The sequence below is a fragment of the Phlebotomus papatasi genome, chromosome 2 (genome assembly GCF_024763615.1).
Source record: "Phlebotomus papatasi isolate M1 chromosome 2, Ppap_2.1, whole genome shotgun sequence".
NCBI lineage: Eukaryota > Metazoa > Arthropoda > Insecta > Diptera > Psychodidae > Phlebotomus > Phlebotomus papatasi.
The window spans coordinates 63,208,089-63,228,441 of NC_077223.1; the positions used below are offsets into that span (position 1 = coordinate 63,208,089).

Genomic DNA, 20,353 nt, shown 5'->3' on the forward strand with positions numbered 1-20,353 from the left:
CAGCACTGGCACTGAAAAATAACTCAGCCCCATAAGTTAAGAAAGGGATTACCAGAGCCCTAAAGTAGGAGTCTTGTTACCTGTGGGGTGTGAATACTTGGTGTCGTCTAATACCGGCTTCAGACTGGAGGTTTAGCCCAATTGCCGAAGGCCTCAAAAATCTAAACAAGAAGCAACTTTGTTGATTTTTCAAAATCTAATCGACAATTTTCCCTTAATATCTAATCCAAAACAACAATTTCCTCAAAAATCTTGCCTGATTTGGAATTACAAGATTTAAGCCATATGGTTAAGCCTCAGGTCTGAAGCCAGTATAAGGGTAAGTAAGGTATGAAAACCCTTCTGAAAATCTCAGCCGCATGGTCGGACTAAGTGAGAGTTTTTTTGATAATAATAAAAGCTTTTGATCTTAGAAGCAAAAGGTATAATCTCATTCCCTAGAAACAGAGTACAGCAGACTCTCTCTCAATCGGGAATATGGGGCAAAATGTCATCCAAATTATAGATAGATTTTTACGTCCAAATTGTATTGTATCCAAACCATTGTAAATTCCACAAAAAGCGTTCAATTATAAAGAATCATGATAAAATAAGAGAAATTACAGCGATTTTGAGCAAATTTTATTCATAATTAAACGTGAAAATTGTCAACAAAATTTTTCGCCCGATTAAAAAAGAACCGATTGAGCGAGAGTCTACTGTATGAGGATCCGGATTCCTCCGTATAATTGGTGCTTAAGATTTAGCAGGATTTAGAACGAGACTATTGGAGTTAGCCTACTGACAAATTCTGGAAAGATCGTCGTTAATGGCCTCAAAGGTATGAAGAGAGTGGCATACATCCTCGGAGCAATACACCTGTAGGTCATCTGCCGACTATGCGGACTTCATTATGCTACTTGGGAATGTATATCTTAAACTGCCGCATGTTCGTTTCAAAGTGTTTTGCAATGCGCTGTAGCAAAGCGCTTGAATGAAATTTATAATATCCTTTGGTAATATTTGATAATATTTCTAAAGAACTGCTTTTGAACATTCTGACATGATAAACTGAATTGTAAATAACGTAATACTTACTTACACCAGAAGCAATTTTAATAATAAAAAAAATAGCAATTTTTAATTTAATTTAGTACCGTAACTAGAAATCTACCTAATTCATTCATTTTTTTAAATGTCTTAAATGTACGTTATGAGAATTTCTCTCTCAATATAACTCAGATGGGTATATTAAATTCAATAACGCATTTCAGTACACGAATTTAAGATATTTTCTATTTCCTTCCCCAAAGAAATAATCAATGTCATTTTGAAGAATTCCATCTATTAATAATTTATACTTGGCTCAATTTACTATTCATGCACAATTCCTGGTAATGAAGGATCCATTTAGATTTTAAATTAATGTACATTTTTAATATTTTGTCTGGCAAATGACAGATTTAGTGGGAGTTTGCTAAAATTCAAGTGATGATATCAAAGGGAAAGTTTGAGGTATGAGTCTGGAGCAAAAAGGGTTTGCAAAAAGCTCCAAAAAGCTCTGGAGTTGTCCTTCAAACGGAGGTCGTAGACGTGGGGCAACAGTAGAAAACGGACAGGAGAAAATGGATAAATTATTGTGTGAACGCTGAGAAATAAATGGTGTTTGTTTGGGAGCAAAATTTTGCTGTAGGATATTATTGTGTCACGAACATAATTAGCTATTTTGTCACATTACACCCTCAGACCACCTCCAGCTCTCAAAAAGCACGCACAGGACGAATTATTGCGAATGAAGGAAATAGAAGTTCTCCCTCTCTTTCTGTCTCTGCTGAAGAAGAAAGCTCAATGTCGGCAGAATAAGTGAGTGAACTCCCCATAAAACCAATAAAACTCATATGGACATATGGCTAAAATGTAACCAAATTGCACCTATTTCTGGACACCTTCCATTAATTACAGGTAATTTATTGCACACCCAGTTTCCTACAACATTTTTTATCTTCACCGGGTGGTCCTACAATCGCAATTATTGCTATCAATTTTCCTATTTAGTAACAATAATTCAATTTTGCCCCAACGATGATCGATTGCCTCCAGGACTTCTTGAGAGGGATGGATAGAAAATTGATTACAAATTTATCGGACCATTATTTGAAGATTCAACAGCAGGGTGGACACATTCACCACCTACTGGGCCAGCTGTATCCTTCCTGGGTGCTCTCATAGAAAATTCCACCCATTGCTTTCTCTTATTTCTGAATGAAACTGCTTCTAAACCTTTTTCCCATGTTCAACAAACAATATTTATATTGAGTAGCGAATTCTCTACATGTCGAAACTCTTCAAAATATGATATTAAATGTTAACTCTTATTTAACAAAATTTGTATTATAATTGCAAAATAAAGAGGTGCAAATGGGTGACCGACCAAGTTAGAGAAATGCTCAAATTTGTGAATTCATGAATTCACTGAAAATTGAATTGTGAAATCATGAATTCAATTCATAACGCTGGGGAAACAGGTCAGATTCCAGGTCGGCATTACTTAATTACGACCACAGTTGTCATTACGTAATTACCTCGTCATTAAGTAATTACGAGGTGGAGGCGCTTGCACGTTTTTAGTAATCTGACCAGATTTTGACCAGTATCTGACTAGATCAACAAGTAATGCCGACCACATTATTAAGTCATGCTGACCTGTTTTGGTTACATGGGCAATGCTAATGAAAAGGGAATTAAACATTAATGTTTAAGGGGTTGCGTAGGTCAAAATAGACAAAAAAAAACAGCATTTTTCTGTAATTTTTTACAAGATAAAATTTTTTTAATTCAAGCTCTTAGGCATATAAAAGTAAAACTTTTAAACTTTTTTTTCTGAAATTTCATTTATTTAATATTTATAATAATTATTTATACATATTAATTACTAAAAATATTGTGTGTTTTCAGTCTTCTTGACCCACGTAATCCCTTAAGTCAATAAAGTTTTTTAGCGATTAACAATAAGGAGCATATCTTCGTCAACACAAATTTGAATCTTTTACAAAGTTTTTCCACTATGTCATTCTTTAAGTTACCCATTTCTGAAACGATTTACACAGATTGTAAAATTAATTCTCTTTGACATTTGGAAGTTGGGTAATCTACAAATCCAGAGTCGAAAAACAAATTGATCTTCGAGGAATCCTTAATACTCAATTCATATATTTTTAGAACTAATTTAAAAACTTGAAACCGCATCATAGCTTATCTTGAACTCAAAGACCTTTCTAAGGAACCTAAAGTTATCCAAATCCGGTTGAGAAGCATGCTCTCTAGAACCCTTTAACTCTTAACTCTTCAGACACCATCAGACGCATCAAAAGGATTACTTTAAGAGCATTTCCGTTTTTGAACGATAAGAAAAAGCCAACACTATACAATGCCCAAAGATATTCCACAATGAAAAACGATCGAACGTTTAAATATAAAATAATTTAAACCCAATGAAGTACTTTAAATATTTTAAAATTGATTAGGGGCAATAAAATGTAATTAATTGCGTAAATAAATAATAGTAATATATTTTAATTAATGAAAATTAATTCAAATTATACAATTATTAATGTATTATTAATTAATTAAAATGATTGTCGAAAAGGCTTGGGAGTGTACAGTCCCACTTTATCCATATTTCACAGATTTGGAAAAAGCATATGACCGAATGCCGAGAAAACAACTTTGGAATGTACTGCACGAATACGGACTGGATGACGAATTGGTGAGAGCCATCCAGTCATATTGTACAGATACTGTAGTAGCTGTGTTCGTGTAAACGGATCCTAGTCGGAAGGTTTTCAGGTGGGTGTTGGAATGCGCCAGGGGTGTGTTTTATCCGGAAGCAGCCAAAAACCCGAAAGTCAAAATCCCGAAAGGGCCAAAATCCCAAAAATCAAAAACCCGAAAGCCAAAATCTCGAAAGCCAAAATCCTGAACGTTCAAAATCCTGAAAAGGATAAAATTGTGTAGAATAATTTCTAAAGACATAGAATATTTCCCTTTGCCTCCAGCAAGCGCGGGTGCAATCCTGAGAGTAGCTATGACACTTATAAAGAATTCGGGATTTTGGCATTCGAGATTTTGACAAAGATCTGTTCTATCACTATTATTGTTCATATTATGGACAAGATAATGGAGCACAGTTGAGGGCACTATGCGATTCGTATTGGGGATTTCAGGGTGAGCCATCTTCTCTTTCCAGATGATTTGGTTATTTTTAGATTTTCCTAAGAAGAGCTTCAGCGCGCACTTGACCGATTTGTGAATGTCTGTGCCGAAACAGGTATGAAAGTGATTGTGATTAAGTGGAAGGTAATGACAGCCTATACAACGCACTCTTCATGTTAACGGAGTTCCAATGAATCAGGTGGAGAGGTTCAAGTGTCTCGGGCTGTTATTGTTTTTACACGCGTGATGGTATGGATGGAGGCAGAACTCTCGTCGCGAATCGGTCAAGCTTCTGTAGTTATAAGGGCGCTTGGTAGAAGCGTTGTGAGGAAAGCCGAGCTTAATCGTTCGGCTAAATTATAGGTTTTTAAAGTCGTGTTCATTCCTATTCTCACCTATGGCCATGAGATTTGGGCAAGGATTTGGGTTATGATTGAAAAAGTAAGATCACGAGTACAAGCTTCCGAGATGAAGTACCTCCAGGCGGTTAAGGGAATCACTCGCCGAGATCAAGTGTGGAACGTAGCCGTTCGTTAGGAACTAAGAATCGAGGAGTTGCTTCTTCGGATTGAGAGATCACAACTTCAATGATATGGTCATGTTCAACCTGTTCAACGTATGAATAAAGAAAGGTTCCCCAGGAAGGCTTGTGCGTGCAAACCCCGCTGGTTGAAAGTGATGATGAAATGTTCGAAGCCAGGGTATGTGCAAAGCCTGAAAGCCTTCCCCTATGTTTCCCTTTATGTTCAACTATTTATGTAAGTCCGATTCTGTTAAATTACACAAAGTTTAAAATTTTTAAAGTCTGGCGAAATTTTAAAATAAATATATAACAATAAATGTTAACGTAAATAAAAGAATGAAAATATGAATAGGATTTTTTAAAAATAATTTCAGGCCTTTTTCATATTACGAAATTTAATTTCAATTTATTTAGTTGTAATGACTATATTAAACTTGTTTATAAGAGCCGTAATTCAATATGGAACACTTAAAAAACAAATTAACCGAAGTTCGGAATAAAACTTCTGGTTGGTTTGTTTTACTTTAATTGAATACCGTTAAATCTTCAAAGTTCCAAAACTCATTTCTTTGATAAATTGGAATATTCCTCGTTTTCTTATGTACATAATATTGCTGCACATTAAATGCCTTCCCCAAAATTTAATGACCATCCCTTGAGGCTTGTGATTTTAATACAATGTGACTGTCGTGCTTTAATTAAAACATCTCAAGTGGCAACTTTAATCCTTAGCACGCATTTAATTATTTGCCCAACGATTCGGCCAAATGTCTACCAGAGAAATAATAATTTAATTTTTAATAACTCAAACTTTGATGGAATATTTTTGGATGTAGGAGTATACGAGAACATCAGTAAACGCTTAACCCAATAGAAAACCACTGTACAATATTTGTTTATAATGAAAATACCACAAATTCCTTAAACTTTTCATAAGCATCACCGGTAGAAAATATGTTATAATTGGATTACGATATGAAAAGCCTTATAGTAATCTATAGTTGACGGTGAATACCTGTGGTATTCTGGATGACCATGTTACATTATATAGTAATTAATCATTCAATGTTCGCTATAATGTTCACAGCTGATTTACGTGCTAATTATACAATCATGCAATTTGATTCATGAGCTAATTATGCAGACGTGTGAGGAATGGGGTTGAAAGTTGAATTCATTGTAGCATAAAATGTAAGATTAAGCACAGTCTATAAGGCTTTTCTTGTATTCTATCAACTTTGTAGAGTAACCCATTTTGCATAAGTCATGAAAAATACCTTTTGAAGATATTCTTTCAACTTTATGTTGCATAAGTGAAAAACATTGTGTATTCTGAAGAATGGCTTTCCTTGACAACGTTGTCTGTACGATTTGTTTGGATGCATTATGAATGCTGAAAAGCTTCACCTCAAGTGAATATAAATTGCAGTACTTTTCTTCCTTGTATATTTCGTCGAGTTACTGTACTTCTCTTATGAATAGTCTATTAGGAGGATCCACGAGGCAGTGCATTAACTGAATTTGTCATTCTACGTAATACTCACAAAGCTTTGATTATTAACGTACAATTAACTGCAAGTTGGACTCAGGGGTGTAATAATTACTACAACGTTCTTTATATTACATAACATGCCATAGAGCGAAATGTGTTTTGGATTTCAACTAAAAGTACGAGTCTTCTGGACTCGTATTGCGAAACAATAAAATTAAATTTTAATTGCAATATACATCTGTGAAAATATATTGAATAAACTTTATTACAAATTATCATGTTTAATTGAAACATTTGCTTATAAACCCTAAATTTCAATTATGATTATTTTCTTAAGACTTTTGTCTGTAGACGATGAAATTTTTCCGGTGAAGAAACTTCCAACCAGAAACTTTTGCAGAGTATCTGAAGCAATTAATTAGCATCTGGCGAGGCAGCAATTACGATGAAAAAAGGTTTCCCCTAAATGAAAATTAATCTACAGGTGAAAACCGTTAGGAAACTTTTCATCGCACGAAAAACTCCTTCAAAACTCTACTCAAAAAATATAATTGGATGCGGAGACACAGAAAAAAATCTCCACTCCAAAGAAAAAGTGTTATGAAGAAAAGTATTTGACAAGGACCTATTCAAACTTACAAATTAATTTAGATAATGACTACAGAAACCTATATTTTTCAATGTGTACAATTTTTTACAGACTAAATATAGAAGAAAAAATGTGATAGACTTTTTTCTGGAAAAAGGAAAATTTTCTTCAATAACTCATGATTGAACTTTTTGCTGTACAATTATATAATTTTAATAAAAATATAGGGGAAAGTGAGGCATTTCAATTGGGGCAGCTTTAAAAAGGGTATTTTTTTCTCCTATTGTCTATAGGGGAGATTGGGGCAAAAAGTCACAAAACGGATATTTTATTTTTATACAAGCTACTCGAGCGCTTCAAAAATTTCTAATTAGCGCAGTTTCCTAGGAAATTTACCGCTCTACAACTGTGTGAAAGCAATTTTCCTCTATTTTGTAAGGAAATACATTTATCGAGCCAATTTTTAAAAGGTAATTCTGTGACTATTCTCAAAAATGCTGGGGCAAATAGTACCAGACATTGGGTATTATCATATTTTGATTCGCTTCATTACAGGCTTTAACTCTTTCGCGTCTTTAGGGTCATATATGACCCGGGGAAGAAAGTTTCTTTTTGGCTATTTACATTAATTGAAATCTAACTGGAGTCTTGAGAAAATGAGCCAAGACTCTTACATCCTTCTATTATTATGTCGTGCACGAACAGATAGATTTCAATTAATGTAAATACCCAAAAAAAACTTTTTTCCCCGAGTCATGACATTACCCTAAAGACGCGAAAGAGTTAAGCATGGCAAAAATATTTTCCCGTCCGGCCGCACTTTGGAGCATAATCGCTTCCAAACTAAGAAAGATATCGTCTTCCGGTTTTCGGCAAAGGTTTATATCAGGTGAAAATTGCAACTTAGTGCATCTCCCCATCCCCACCAATCCTTCCGTCATATTGAAGACTCCTTTTTTGTTTTCTCAATAGCCTTGCCCCAACTGCATAGATCAACTTCAAATTTTAGTAGGTTACAGTTGAGCCTTAGAGCTTTCGATTAGTACCAAACTTAAGGTCCCTGACTCCCCTGACCCGAGCTATAAGTGTTGAAAAAAAATCTTTAAATCGCAATAACTCCGGTGCTCATTGTCAGAATTTAAAAGTGAGGGCATTTTGAAAGGCTCTTATGAAATGCCACTTCCCTTTTGAGATCGGAAGTTCATAAAACCACCGCTAGGAGCGCTATTATTAAAAACAAGAATTTTCAATTTTCTAAGTTAAATAACTCAAAAACTCAAAAAGTTCGAAAATTGACCGACCTATATCTCCGGTTATAATTAACATTTTGTCCTAAATTTGTTTTTGACTTATACATTATACATCTTAATGAGGACATTTAGATGACAGTTCAAAAAGTCATCACAAGTGGCACTGCGACAGCGTCAAAATTCAAACTTATTTTTCTCAAAAATACCATTATGCAAGTTGATCAAACTTTAGAGTGTTGTAATCCAGGTTATAAAGTTTCCAAAAAGTGACGTGGGTTCATTGTGGTTAAAATAGAGATGAAGATATGGGGGTCAAAGTTCACGATATTCAAACTGCCATATCTCCGGTTCTATTTTAGTGAATTTGAGGAGTAAGGCGCAAATTAAAGGTCTCGCAAAGCGCTACTACTTTATAGAACATTTGAATTTCGTAGGATCAACGCTAGAGGCGCCACTGTTGAAAACCCAATTTTCATAAACTCAATTATCTCGAACCACCGCTGAATTGATTTTGATGATAATTCCGTCATAATTGAATCTCTCCTATTATAAACTGATACAAGTTTATTTGTTCATTTCTCAACGAGGTGACTTGGAGTCCATTGGCTTATCAAAGGGGAGTTCTCTGTACACCAAAGGTTAGTTTTTAGAATTTCGGATGAGTCATGGAAAACTATTTCCATGCGAGAATTTCACCTAATTGTTGTGTATTTTATCATAAGTGGAGGATAAAAAGTTTTATAGTTCAATTGGCACGCTTAGGGGAGGGTGGGGCAGTTTAACGACGGGGAAGTTTTAATTTTTGCATATTCTTCTTATCCCTTTGAAAGGAATGGGATAATACCATTATGTTATTGAGGAGATAACTGAGACCCATGTTCATAAAAATAATTAATTTCGTGACGCTTCTCGTTTGAATTTTGTAATTGATTTTATAAAACTGCATCAAAATGAAACTTTTTGTAATGTTTTATTTTCAACAATTTCTGAACTATTGCACTTATCGCTTAAGAATCTGTCAAGAGTTGAACTTTGGACAAAGGAAACACGGATTTTGACCTGGACTTATCCTCCTTCATTACTACACAAACAACATTTCGGAGCTTTCGGAACAATGGTCAGAAGGTTTTTTGTGATGTCCTTCTCGTTCAATTGTGAATACAGTGTAGTGAAAATTTATATTGACCCCCCTTTTCCCACTAGTTACTTACATACCTGAGGAAGGAGCCATAAAGTTCCGAAACGTCGTTTGTGTAGTAATAAAGGAGGATAAGTCCAGGTCAAAATCCGTGTTTCCTTTGTCCAATATTGCACTTATCTATCGAAGTACCGTCGTTGCGGGTGACTTTGCACTCGGGGGGTGACTTTGCACTCTGCTGTCCGTAAGACTTTCATAAATTCTAGCACTTATTGATAGTGTTCGCCAATCCGGTCTACCATGTCAAAGTATATAGGGATATGTTATGTACCAAGTAAGGTACAATGATCCTCAAAAGGATACTTGTAGTTTCAGTAACAGTCAATGAAATGCAAATATAGGTATTTTGTCAAAAACCGACTCCGTGAAAAAGTTATCTGAAGGTGCAATTCCAAAATCGATTTCAGAGTAGCAAATTTCCCAAATCCAATCTAAATTTATCTGGCTAGAATAATCCACTTCGATTTTGTTGATTATTTTTATTAAAATATTTTTTTCCCTATTATCTTCATAAGACCGCATGATTTATGTTATAAAATTGCATATAATGGTCTTTCTAAAGCTTTATTATTGAAGTATTTGGCTAAAAATTATCCAATTTTGTGGGAACTTAAGATAAAATGACCGAGATCTACAAGATGGTGTGGTCGCCATCTTAATTTGACGATTCTGTCCGCCATTTTGAATAACTGTCAAAACAAAAGTCTCATCCGATTGAGCTGAAATTTTAGTATGTTGTAGCTGATGCCAAGGCCTTTTCAGAACATATATAAAATCCGACCTAGGTCAAGTGGTTGTCTGGATATAGGAGCTCAAAGTTCAAAATTTTGACATTTTCATGAATACAGAACTACAGGGAGCTTCTTTTATCAAAACCATCACAAAAAAGACAGCGCTATCGTTAGGCGATGAGATCTAACAAACAAACAAAAAGAAAAGTAATGTTTTTGTTTATAACAGCGCATTATTTGAGAATCTTAAAAACTGTTTTCGCAAAGATGAAAAATAAAGAAAATATTAAATGCACTTTTCGTTTATTTTTTTTAAAATTATGTTAGAGTAAATAAATATATAAAATTAAAGACTCAACTATTTTTAATGGTTACTGATGCATTTCGTTCAGGTTTCAAATATTGAAGATTAAAAAATAAAGAGCGCCAAAATATGAGTATTACAAAATTTTAAACTTTGAGCCTCTGTATCAAGGCAAATACCTGACGTAGACTGGAACATAGATACGTTTTAGAAAGGTCTTGACATCAGCTAGAACATACTAAAATTTCAACCAAATCGGACCAGTTTTAGGGTTTGACAGTTATTCAAAATGGCGGACAGAAACGTCAAATCAAGATGGCGACCACGTCATCTTGTAGATCTCGTGCATCTTACCCTTAGAACTGAAGATCTTCATTGTCGTTTATTATCAGAAATTGTTGATTTTTTAAAATTTATTAAAAAGTGCAAAGTCACCCGCACCTTATCCCAAGTGCAAGCCTTTTTTCTTGATTTTTTTTAACATAGTAAAATTTTATAAAATTAATGTTAGTGGCACAAAATCCATTCATTAACAACTGAACACAAATAATTTTATCCATTCACCCCCCTCCCTTCACTTTAACTGTCCATTTTTAGAGGGTAAAGTTGAAAAATAGCGAAAAAACGTGCAAAGTCACCCGCAACGACGGTAACATAATTGTATTAAATTACCAGTGGTTTTATGATTATTGTAAGGCATTTGGCGTTGAATGAAATCTAAGACGGTTCTGACAATTTTCACCTGAGTTCCGAAAGTTCGTGAGGGGCAGTTTCATGCAAGCACACGAAGAAGTTTCCAGTGTCTAATAATTTATTTTTTTAATGAAAATTAACTTAAAATGATCATTGAAAACGTTTTGTAGCTGTTTTTTGTCGATAAAGTTCGAAATTATGGAAAGCAGTATTTCCTAAAAGTTCATAAAAAAAATTTTAGAAATTATCTTTCAGTGTTTTTTAAGTGCTTAAAAATGATGAATTTAATTGTTATAATATATTTTCAGAATATTTTCAGCAAGATATTGTAATTTTGTTTTAGTATCATAAAAATTCAAGACTTTAAAACACAATTATAAAACTGTTATACTAAAAGGACATGTTCTAAGACGTTAGAATGATCCAACAATGTACAGAATTAGCTCACTACAAAAGACATTTCTTTCGTATAAAAATTCAAATAAAATTGCTCAATTGATGAGAAATAAGCTTGGAAATCTTTAGAGATATTTTATTTTCTCTGTATGATCAATTATTGTTCAAATTCTGTTATAATGTTCTTGTTTGATTATATTTTTAGGTTGTAGTGTCTTATAGGACTTCAAAATGATAATTTTAATCAATTCTGGTATCGCAAGTTTCCTATAAACACGTTTTATCTTTCATTGCCCCGCAATGGGGGACTTTTACATATTTTGCCTTTCTAGTGAAATGAATTTCTCCACAATAGACTAATGAAATTAAAGAATTATTGTTATTATTTTTATTAACTCTAATGCCCAACGCACAATAAATTTTGTTTGTAAATATGTATTCAAAATTTCCTATGAGAGTGAGCAAGATGACTAGATCTAGGTCTCACTCACTCACATAGAAATGTCAAAAACATGTTTACAAAACAAATGTTATTGTGCGCTGGGCATAAACCTAACTGTAACTCACAGAATATACAAAGTTTTACTTCTGTTTATTATCTTTTGCAAAATGGTCCCAAAATCCATTTTGCAATTTAGGGGTGAACTGCCCCACCCTCCCCTACCTCTCTTGTAAGCGTGCCCATAGAAATGCAAGTGGTGTCTTTTTAGTCAAGTGTAATAACCGGAATTTGACACTCAATTTTTGAAAATGGAAAACTGGAATAAACGAAAAATTGACCGAGTGACTAGGTGTGGGTGCCTTATCTTGATAAAGCGCATCTTAATAAAGCATAAGTCAATCTTTATCAAGAACTTCAAAATCCCCATGGGTTTGTCCCAGGTCTTTACAACAACTTGATGCAAGTTGTTGAAAAAGCTCTTGAGAAACATTTAAAAGCACCGTAGAATTTTCATTCCTCATTAGTTACATTATACCATTTCGTGAGTTATATTCTACATCAATTAGTGAAAATGAAGGTTATTTTGTGCACAATTTTGCTTATTGGAACCGCTGTGGCAGCTTCTGTTATACCAAGAATTGTTGGAGGAAAGCCAGCTACTCCTCATGAGTTTCCCTATATGGTAAGTTTTATTATCAACCAATTAAACTGAAAAAAAGACTACTGACAACTTTTGTCCCAAAAGGTTTCTCTCCAATGGGTGGGAATGGGTATTAGTCAACACTTCTGTGGTGGATCACTTCTGAATGCAAGATGGGTTCTTACTGCTGCTCATTGCGTCAATGCTCTGCAGGGGGACGATGACATTGTTGCTGGAGCCCATAGTCTTAGAAATCCGGATGAATATGAACAGAGGAGGAAGGTGCTCAGGACATTTACCCACGAAGATTACAACGGAAATGTTGGTCCCCACGATATTGGTTTGATTTACGTATTAGAACCTTTTGAGTTCAACGATCACGTTCACAATCTAGATTTGCCTTTGAGAGAATCTTTCTATCCCACTGGATACGCTACAATCTCCGGATGGGGATCTATGTCTAATACTACAGTCCCTGAGTATCCTGATTTACTTATGAAGGCTGATTTACCAATTCAATCTTTAGAGTTATGCTTTGAAATTTATGACAATACGCCATTGCACAATACTAATGTTTGTGCTGGGGAGCTCGATGGATCGAAGGCTGTCTGCAGCGGAGATTCCGGAAGTCCCCTTGTGAAGAAGGACTCCGAGGACGGTGTTGTGGTTTATGGAATTACCAGCTGGACTTACGTTCCATGTGGAACACCAGGAACAACAGGAGTATTTGTCAATGTTTCGTACTACTACCAGTGGATTAAGGAGATAATGGATTACTACAGCAACTAGTTAAAAATAGCAATTTTTATTTTAATTATATATGAATTGAATAAATAATGATTTTTTCTGATCAAAATTTGCAATATGCTTTTGAAAGTCAAGACGTAATTTTTGGATATTTAACTATAAGTTTAAATAGGTGTGATTAGAAGGAATCACACCTAAAACCTAATTCAATTTTATTAATCACCACGATGAGGAGTAGGGGAAACTGGGGCACCACCAAACACGGGGTACCACCAAACACTAATTATTATTTCTAAACTAGTTGGACTATCTCGACCATTCCTTCAGTGGCCAAGCATCCCTATAGTGCCTATAAATTCCTATAGATCTTATCCTCTGAAGTTGAATATCCGATTAAAAAATCGCAGTGTTTGGTGGTACCCCGTGTTTGGTGGTGCCCCAGTTTCCCCTATAATATAAAAGATTAGAAATATGGGAATTCGAGCAACTCGAAAAGCCTCAGACAAGTCCTCGAACCTTTTAACACTCCTTTTATTTTTTAATTGTTTAAAACTTATCGTTGTTGTAATGTTCAAATTAGTGCTTTACGTACACACAGAAAAATTTTGACTCTAAATTTAAGAATATATAAGATCCTGGGAACTTAAATTGGACGTGAATCCACGAGGCGTTTAAGTTTAGAAGCTCTGAGCGAAAGAAATGAGCTAGAATCCCTAGCTCTTTCAAATTAAGAGATCGGGAACTTAAGTTCAGCATTAGCTGGAAAATGAAAAATGTCTACAGATTTGCAACTAATAGCCTCTACACATTGGGAGCAATTTTTGTCAAAAATTGCTTTTTTGAAGGAAATTCCCTGCAGCGTTATAGGGAGAAACGTCAAATTTCTGTCAAAAACGCAATTTTTGACGAAAATTGCTCCCAATGTGTAGACACCTTAAAACTAAATGATCAAAGGATTTAGAATTAGGGCATTGGCATTCATTGGATGGGATTTGAAATTAAATTCCTGGGTGTTTCTGTTTAAGAATTTTCCATTTTTCTGTGTGTAGAATAAGTTTTGTTGTGACCCCGTTATATTCCTGGTTCGATACAGAAAACAACAATTGTGAAATTTAGTTCGGTTAACAAAATAGAACCAATTTCATTAATTTTCACAAATTCAAATTTATTTCAAATTTTTCTTAACACAGAGGGATGATAATTATATTATTTTATAGGAAAATTAATTACTTGTATCTGGTGATTAAAGCACAAAAAAGTATTATCTAAATTTATTGTAAAAAGTACCAAGAAAATTTCCTTATTGTGAAAAGATTTTCTTAATGAACTTTTCACTTAATGATGCAAGTTCTTCATCAACTTTCCAGCTTCTTCTTCATCTATCTCTAAGTCTGATGGAATCTCAATTTGATGTGTTTGACGATGAGATGACTGATAAATGAGGGCGGAATCTACTTTAGCAGTTTTATTTCCTCCGAGAATGAACCTCACGAGGAAAGCCACGAAGATAGTGGTGGAAAGTCCTAAAGGGATATAGTAATAGTACGAAATTCTGAAGAGAAACATCACGTCTGACCTGGTGACGGAAACTGTAGTTATAAAGGAAGAGTTCGTCAATTAATATCTCAAACTTACTTTTCAACCTCATTGTTGGGTGTTGAGCTCAAAGTTGTGTTTAATATATGAGGACAATCACTATGGTCAAGATGTTTTGTCTCGAAGGTTAGATCGCCAGAAGCAATGGCTCTGTTGGCTGATAATGTAATCCATCCGACAAAAAAGAGACTGGATATTCCTCCAGCAAGGGCACACTAAAAGAGGAACAATTTTTTTCAGGATCATATCAGGAAAATCTACAAAATATTTGAGAATTTATGCAATACCTTTCCATCAATTGAAGGAAAAAAGATGCCCATGATAAAGATCCCCAGAACTGGACCACTTATAACGCTTTCAATAGTGAATGAGAATTGTAGGATTGTATCGGTTTTCACAGCAATTACTGTTAGAGGAATTGCTATTAGGCCAAAGCCAATAACAACGCCTCTCATTATAATACTTCGAATTCCCTTTGAGAGATTTCCTTTCCACAAAGTCTTGCAAAAATCCTCAAGGATTACCGCTGCCAAAGAGTTAAGATAGGTCGAAATAGAGCTAAGTGAAGCACAAAACATTCCTCCGATAAAAATTCCTTTTAGTCCAGGAAGGGATTTTGATGTCAAAATTACTAATAAAGGAATCAATTGATCGTATTCCTTAATAATTCCAGACATCTTAGGATCACAAGAACTGAATATTGCTACAAGAAGGGTACCACCAAAAAGGCCTATGATGAAGATGAAACAGAACAGAATACCAAATATCCAAGAAGCTTTCCTGGCCTGTGTCAGAGTCGGAAGAGCAAGACATCGTTGTAGTACAATCTGATTGCAAACAAAGAAAACTGTATAACAAGGACCTCCAATGCTGATTGACCAGAATGATAGTCGTATAGTTGGATCTAAATCGAAACTGACAAAAAGATTGAGGATTTTTCAAAAGTTCAACTGCATGGTGTAGTTATAACTTACGTTGGGAATTCATATCGATTTGTTTGATGAGACTTCTGGAAGATTGCACTAAGACCTATTTTTTCTACCAGATCGACGTATCCCTTAACAATGACAATAATCACTGAACTGCACATAACTACGGTCTGGAAGACATCAGTCCAAACAGTTGCTCGGAAGCCTCCCTAAAATTAAAATTATGTGTTACTTTCAACATAAATTATCAAACTTTACATTTAAACTGAATATAATGCCCTATACACAAGGCTCAAACCGAGAGACAATAATAATAATAATAATGGTGACACAACGTTCCAGAGAGGAACTTAGGCCTTCCTGCGTTCGGAACATCCATTATTATTTTTTCTTATACGGGATGAGGTTGTCAGTCCCATGCCCCGTGGAATCAATTGCAGTGAAGCTCACTGGATGCAATTCGAACACCTTTAACCCCTTTAACGCTAGAAAAATTCCTGGTGACTTGAAGGGGATTCGAACCCGGGACACTTGCATCATAGAGCGAGTGCTCTACCACTTGACCCATTGATTGCCCAAACCGAGAGACAGCTTAACGTAATTATAACAAAAATAATGGTTAAATAACTTCCATCCGTTTTCTGACTAATACGTCTCTCGACTTGAGTCGAGAAACGGTTTTAGTGGGAAACTTCCTCATGATTCAAATCATTATTTTAATTATAATAACTTTAAACCGTCTCCCGGCATAAGTTGTAAGTGTGTCTATCTAGACTCTGGTCTAGAGCGTAATATTGATAACTTACGATGCAAGTGTAGAAAATCACAATTATTGTCAAGACTGCAGCAGTTACTTTCATATCAATTCCAGTTACTAGAAATAAAACAATAATTAATATTCTTTGTATTTTTTTACAAACTTAGATTAAGATTCTCACCTTGATTGAAGGCTAGACTTGGCATATAGAGGAGAATAGGCATATAGAGTGTAGCTAGAATGACAAAAGTACATGATCCAAATATTCTCACTCTTCGATTGAATCGTTTTTCCAAATAATTGTAAATCGAAGTGATTTCGAGTGCATGGAACACAGGCAAAAGAAACTTATTGAAGAAGGCAATGGCAAGTATTATATTCAGTATGCCATAAAGATAGGCACTTCCGTATAAATACATTTCTGTTGAAAATCCTATTAAGCACAAGCCACTTACGGAACTGGCTAAAATGCTCAAACTTACTGGAACCACGGACATGCTGTAAGAATAACATCTAGAATTCCAAATAATCAAACGTTTTTACAATTCACCAACCTCTTACCGGCCATCAGATATTCGATTTCATCTCTCAAGACTTTCCGTTTCTTTAGTCCATGGTAAAAGCCTATTCCCATGGAAATTACTAACATCAAAAACACAATTCCATAGTCTGGAGTGGATAGAAATTCACTGAAATCACTTAATCCCACCATAATGCAGCCCTAGCAGAAAATAAAATGAGAATTAAACATTTTCATCCAAGTGAAATAAGTAAAAAGTATGAAATTTTATGAGAATCATTAAAAAAAATGGTGATCATAAAATTTGAATAACTGTCATAGCTGCTTATCAAAAGCTAAGTGTGTTAAAGCTATATTTAGCAACGCATGCAGTCGTGACTATTATTGCAATTTCATCACACAATTTAATGTTCATTGATCAAGTACAAACTTTTTGTGAAAAAACTACATATCTCACGAATCGCTACAACTTATCTGGTCCAATATTACACAGTTGGAAGTCCGTGTACGGAAAACGCGCTACCTTCGGACGACACAAGCTTCGGACAATTTATTTTTCTCTCTATGTTCCTTATGGATTTCACCCATAACTTTTTTCTGAAAATTTGAGGCATCGTACAAACTATTAAAATATAATGTAATGGAACATATTCATTAATAACACACTGAAAAAAAATGTGCGAAGCATAAATCGTCCGAAGGTAGCGCGCTTTCCCCTTCTACAAAGAAAATCCAGAGCTGTAAGAAATTAAAAAAAAAAAACACAATAACTTTAGATAATTGCATTAACAGTCTTGGTATAATTATACATTTTTAGTATTTGATATTTTGATTGAGAGAAATGTTAAAAATGTTTGGCATTAAAGGTATTTTCATACATAACGGTTCATTGCAATTTATTTCTCTACGTAATGAGACTTACAACAAAATTCTAGTATTTAAAAAATTATTTTATTTTTAAAAATTTAAAATTATTTGATTTTACGTATAAAAAGACTGTGTAAATTCTACTATAAATTCGGGCAAAATAATTGATTAATGATGCTATTCCCATGAAAAATTAACATGATTCTTTTAGCACTTCACTGTTTTCAAGTGTTTTCATATTATCGACTTTTCTTTGTGTTGGGTCTAGAGTCACGACTATTTGGTGGTTTTAGAACACGACAAGAATTGGGCGTAGCGGTCGAGACAGGAACTAACATAAAGAAAAGTCGATAATGCAGGAGCACTTGGGAACAGTAAAGTACTAAAAAACATGCTCATTTTTCATTAAAATCAATTGCAGGACAAATGAAATAGTAAGGGAAAACGGGGAAAACAGAAGTTAATCCTCAGCTTAACGCTGTCATCCACAAATTATCTAATGTGATAAAACTTAGCCATATCTCTGCATTTACCAACATCAGAATTTTCGCAATTTGCAGTCAAATTGTACAGATAAACAGTATTAATCCATGACCTAAAAGAACAAAAATCAAATCGTAAAAAAATAACGTAACATTGAAATAATGCCCATATTGTTTTTGAAATATACCTTGAGGTGAAGAATATTAAGAATTAGGGTTAAATAGGTCAATTGTGAATCGAATCTAATCCTAAATCCTGAGCTTTTAATTTCCTCAGTGTTTCAAATGACCAAAGAGACCAAAGAAAAAAGAAGACCACGAAGAAGTACAAGATTTATTCTCTAAAATATTCTTCGTTCTTTTGCTCATCTGAAACATAGAGAAATTTTAAAGTCCAGTAATAACAAATAATGTAATCTAATCATTATTTTGATTGAATTGAAATGAATTGAATTGAATCTATTTAATCTCATTTTTGATTTTTCCACCTCTCATACGTCCACCTCCGTTTTAGCGTTGATTCCAACCTCCAGGACTAAACGGTGGAAATGTCCTTTCACTGGTTTCTCTAGTTTACCGGTTTTACAATATGTTTTACATATCATTGGGGCTAGACCAGTCGAAAAGTGAGAGCAAGATTACCAAGTTAATCTAATCAGCTGTATGGCAATTTAGTTTTAACCTAATTTCATAACTTCTCACAATGACCACTATATAATTATAATTATAATTACGTTATGCTGTGTCTCGGCTTAATCCCTAAGTCTGTCCAACACATTATAATTTTATTGGAGTTTTTTTTGTCAGAACTTACCAAGCAATTGGCACTGCACTTCAAAGGAGATAAGTACTCCAATTTGATATAGAAATAATTTCAACTTTTATCATTTGAAATATTAATGAATAATTTTCTGGACATGAATATTACGAAGATTCTTCTTCAAAATTGGTGTATTTTAAACAAGCCGCGTTGGAAAAAATGTTAAAAGCCACTTGTTGATAATAAGTCATGAGAAACATGTCAAAAGATTATTATTTTGTAACCAAATATTACATAAGTTTAAATAATTTAACTATATGATGGTTTTATGTAGGGGAGGATGGTCAGCATTTGAACACGTCAATCTTTGAATATAACATTTTGTCACACTGAGAAAAAAAAGAGGGTGTGATTAACTTTTTTTCCTCAGAACTTTAACACCTTTTAGGTGTATAAATATATCAACATTTTTTAATGTTAATTTTACACCTTTTTAAGGGTAAAATTAACATGAAAAAGGATAACCTTAACCCCTGATACACCTAAAAAGGGTAATATTTACACCGATTTTGGATCAATACTGCAGGGTAAAATTAACATTTCCGGAATGTTATTTTAACTTTTTCGGATTTCTCTCACTCAGTGCAGATTCGTGATGAAAAATTGTTAAATATTGAACTTTATATTTTGTTCTACTAATATTATAAGATATTAAGAATGTGTAGAATATTTACTTTAGGAAATTTTATTTTTGTAATTTTTCAATGGTGGAATTTTCGGAAGTTGGCTTCCTTCTCCTAAGGTTTGGTTTTTTTTTCAAAGTTATTTATATCTATGACTCTTTAAAAGCAGAAGTAATTCTATTTCATGACTGAAAAAATATCAAGCCCCATTAATGGAAGATGTAGGGTAAATATAAATTCTCAATAGTCCCTCTTTCCCAGTCCATTAATTTACTAATGCACTAATAATGTACTAAAATTAATAATAAATAAATAAACAATAAAATAAGAGAAAAATCCAGAAAATAGTAGCAGGTACACAAGTGCTGGAAATATTTGTACAAAAATTATCTAATTTTACAGAATTGATGTACATGAATTCAAAATTGAAATAAATATATGTATTTACAATTAGAATAAAAATTAAAATTAGTAAGAGAAAATCGTGAATAGTAAAAACTCTGATGATAGGATAGCAAAGTACTACTACTCGTCCGAATTTACTTACGAGTATATTGTTATTT

At 33.9% G+C, this 20,353-nt stretch overlaps 2 protein-coding genes across 4 annotated transcripts; one reads left to right on the forward strand and one right to left on the reverse strand.

Moving 5' to 3' along the window:
* The first annotated feature begins 12,334 nt into the window (after positions 1-12,334).
* On the forward strand, positions 12,335-13,305 carry LOC129802639 (trypsin-1-like). The gene is made up of 2 exons (XM_055848613.1): positions 12,335-12,491; positions 12,555-13,305. The coding sequence occupies exons 1-2, from the start codon at positions 12,381-12,383 to the stop codon at positions 13,236-13,238; spliced, it is 795 nt and encodes a 264-aa protein (XP_055704588.1). The 5' UTR covers positions 12,335-12,380; the 3' UTR covers positions 13,239-13,305.
* A 1,038-nt stretch (positions 13,306-14,343) lies between these two features.
* On the reverse strand, positions 14,344-19,231 carry LOC129802638 (sodium-dependent multivitamin transporter-like). Of its 3 annotated transcripts, XM_055848610.1 has the most exons (8): positions 19,082-19,231; positions 17,033-17,199; positions 16,660-16,976; positions 16,528-16,595; positions 15,767-15,930; positions 15,080-15,707; positions 14,832-15,007; positions 14,344-14,772 (listed from the first exon to the last, which is right to left on the reverse strand). In XM_055848610.1, exons 2-8 carry the CDS (start codon positions 17,188-17,190, stop codon positions 14,532-14,534), a joined length of 1,752 nt encoding a protein of 583 aa, XP_055704585.1. In that variant the 5' UTR covers positions 17,191-17,199; positions 19,082-19,231; the 3' UTR covers positions 14,344-14,531. The 3 variants fall into 3 exon arrangements, with proteins under 3 accessions (XP_055704585.1, XP_055704586.1, XP_055704587.1); XM_055848611.1 differs by lacking the exon at positions 19,082-19,231 and having other exon boundaries at positions 17,033-17,215; XM_055848612.1 differs by lacking the exons at positions 14,344-14,772; positions 14,832-15,007 and having other exon boundaries at positions 15,512-15,619.
* Positions 19,232-20,353: the final 1,122 nt, after the last annotated feature.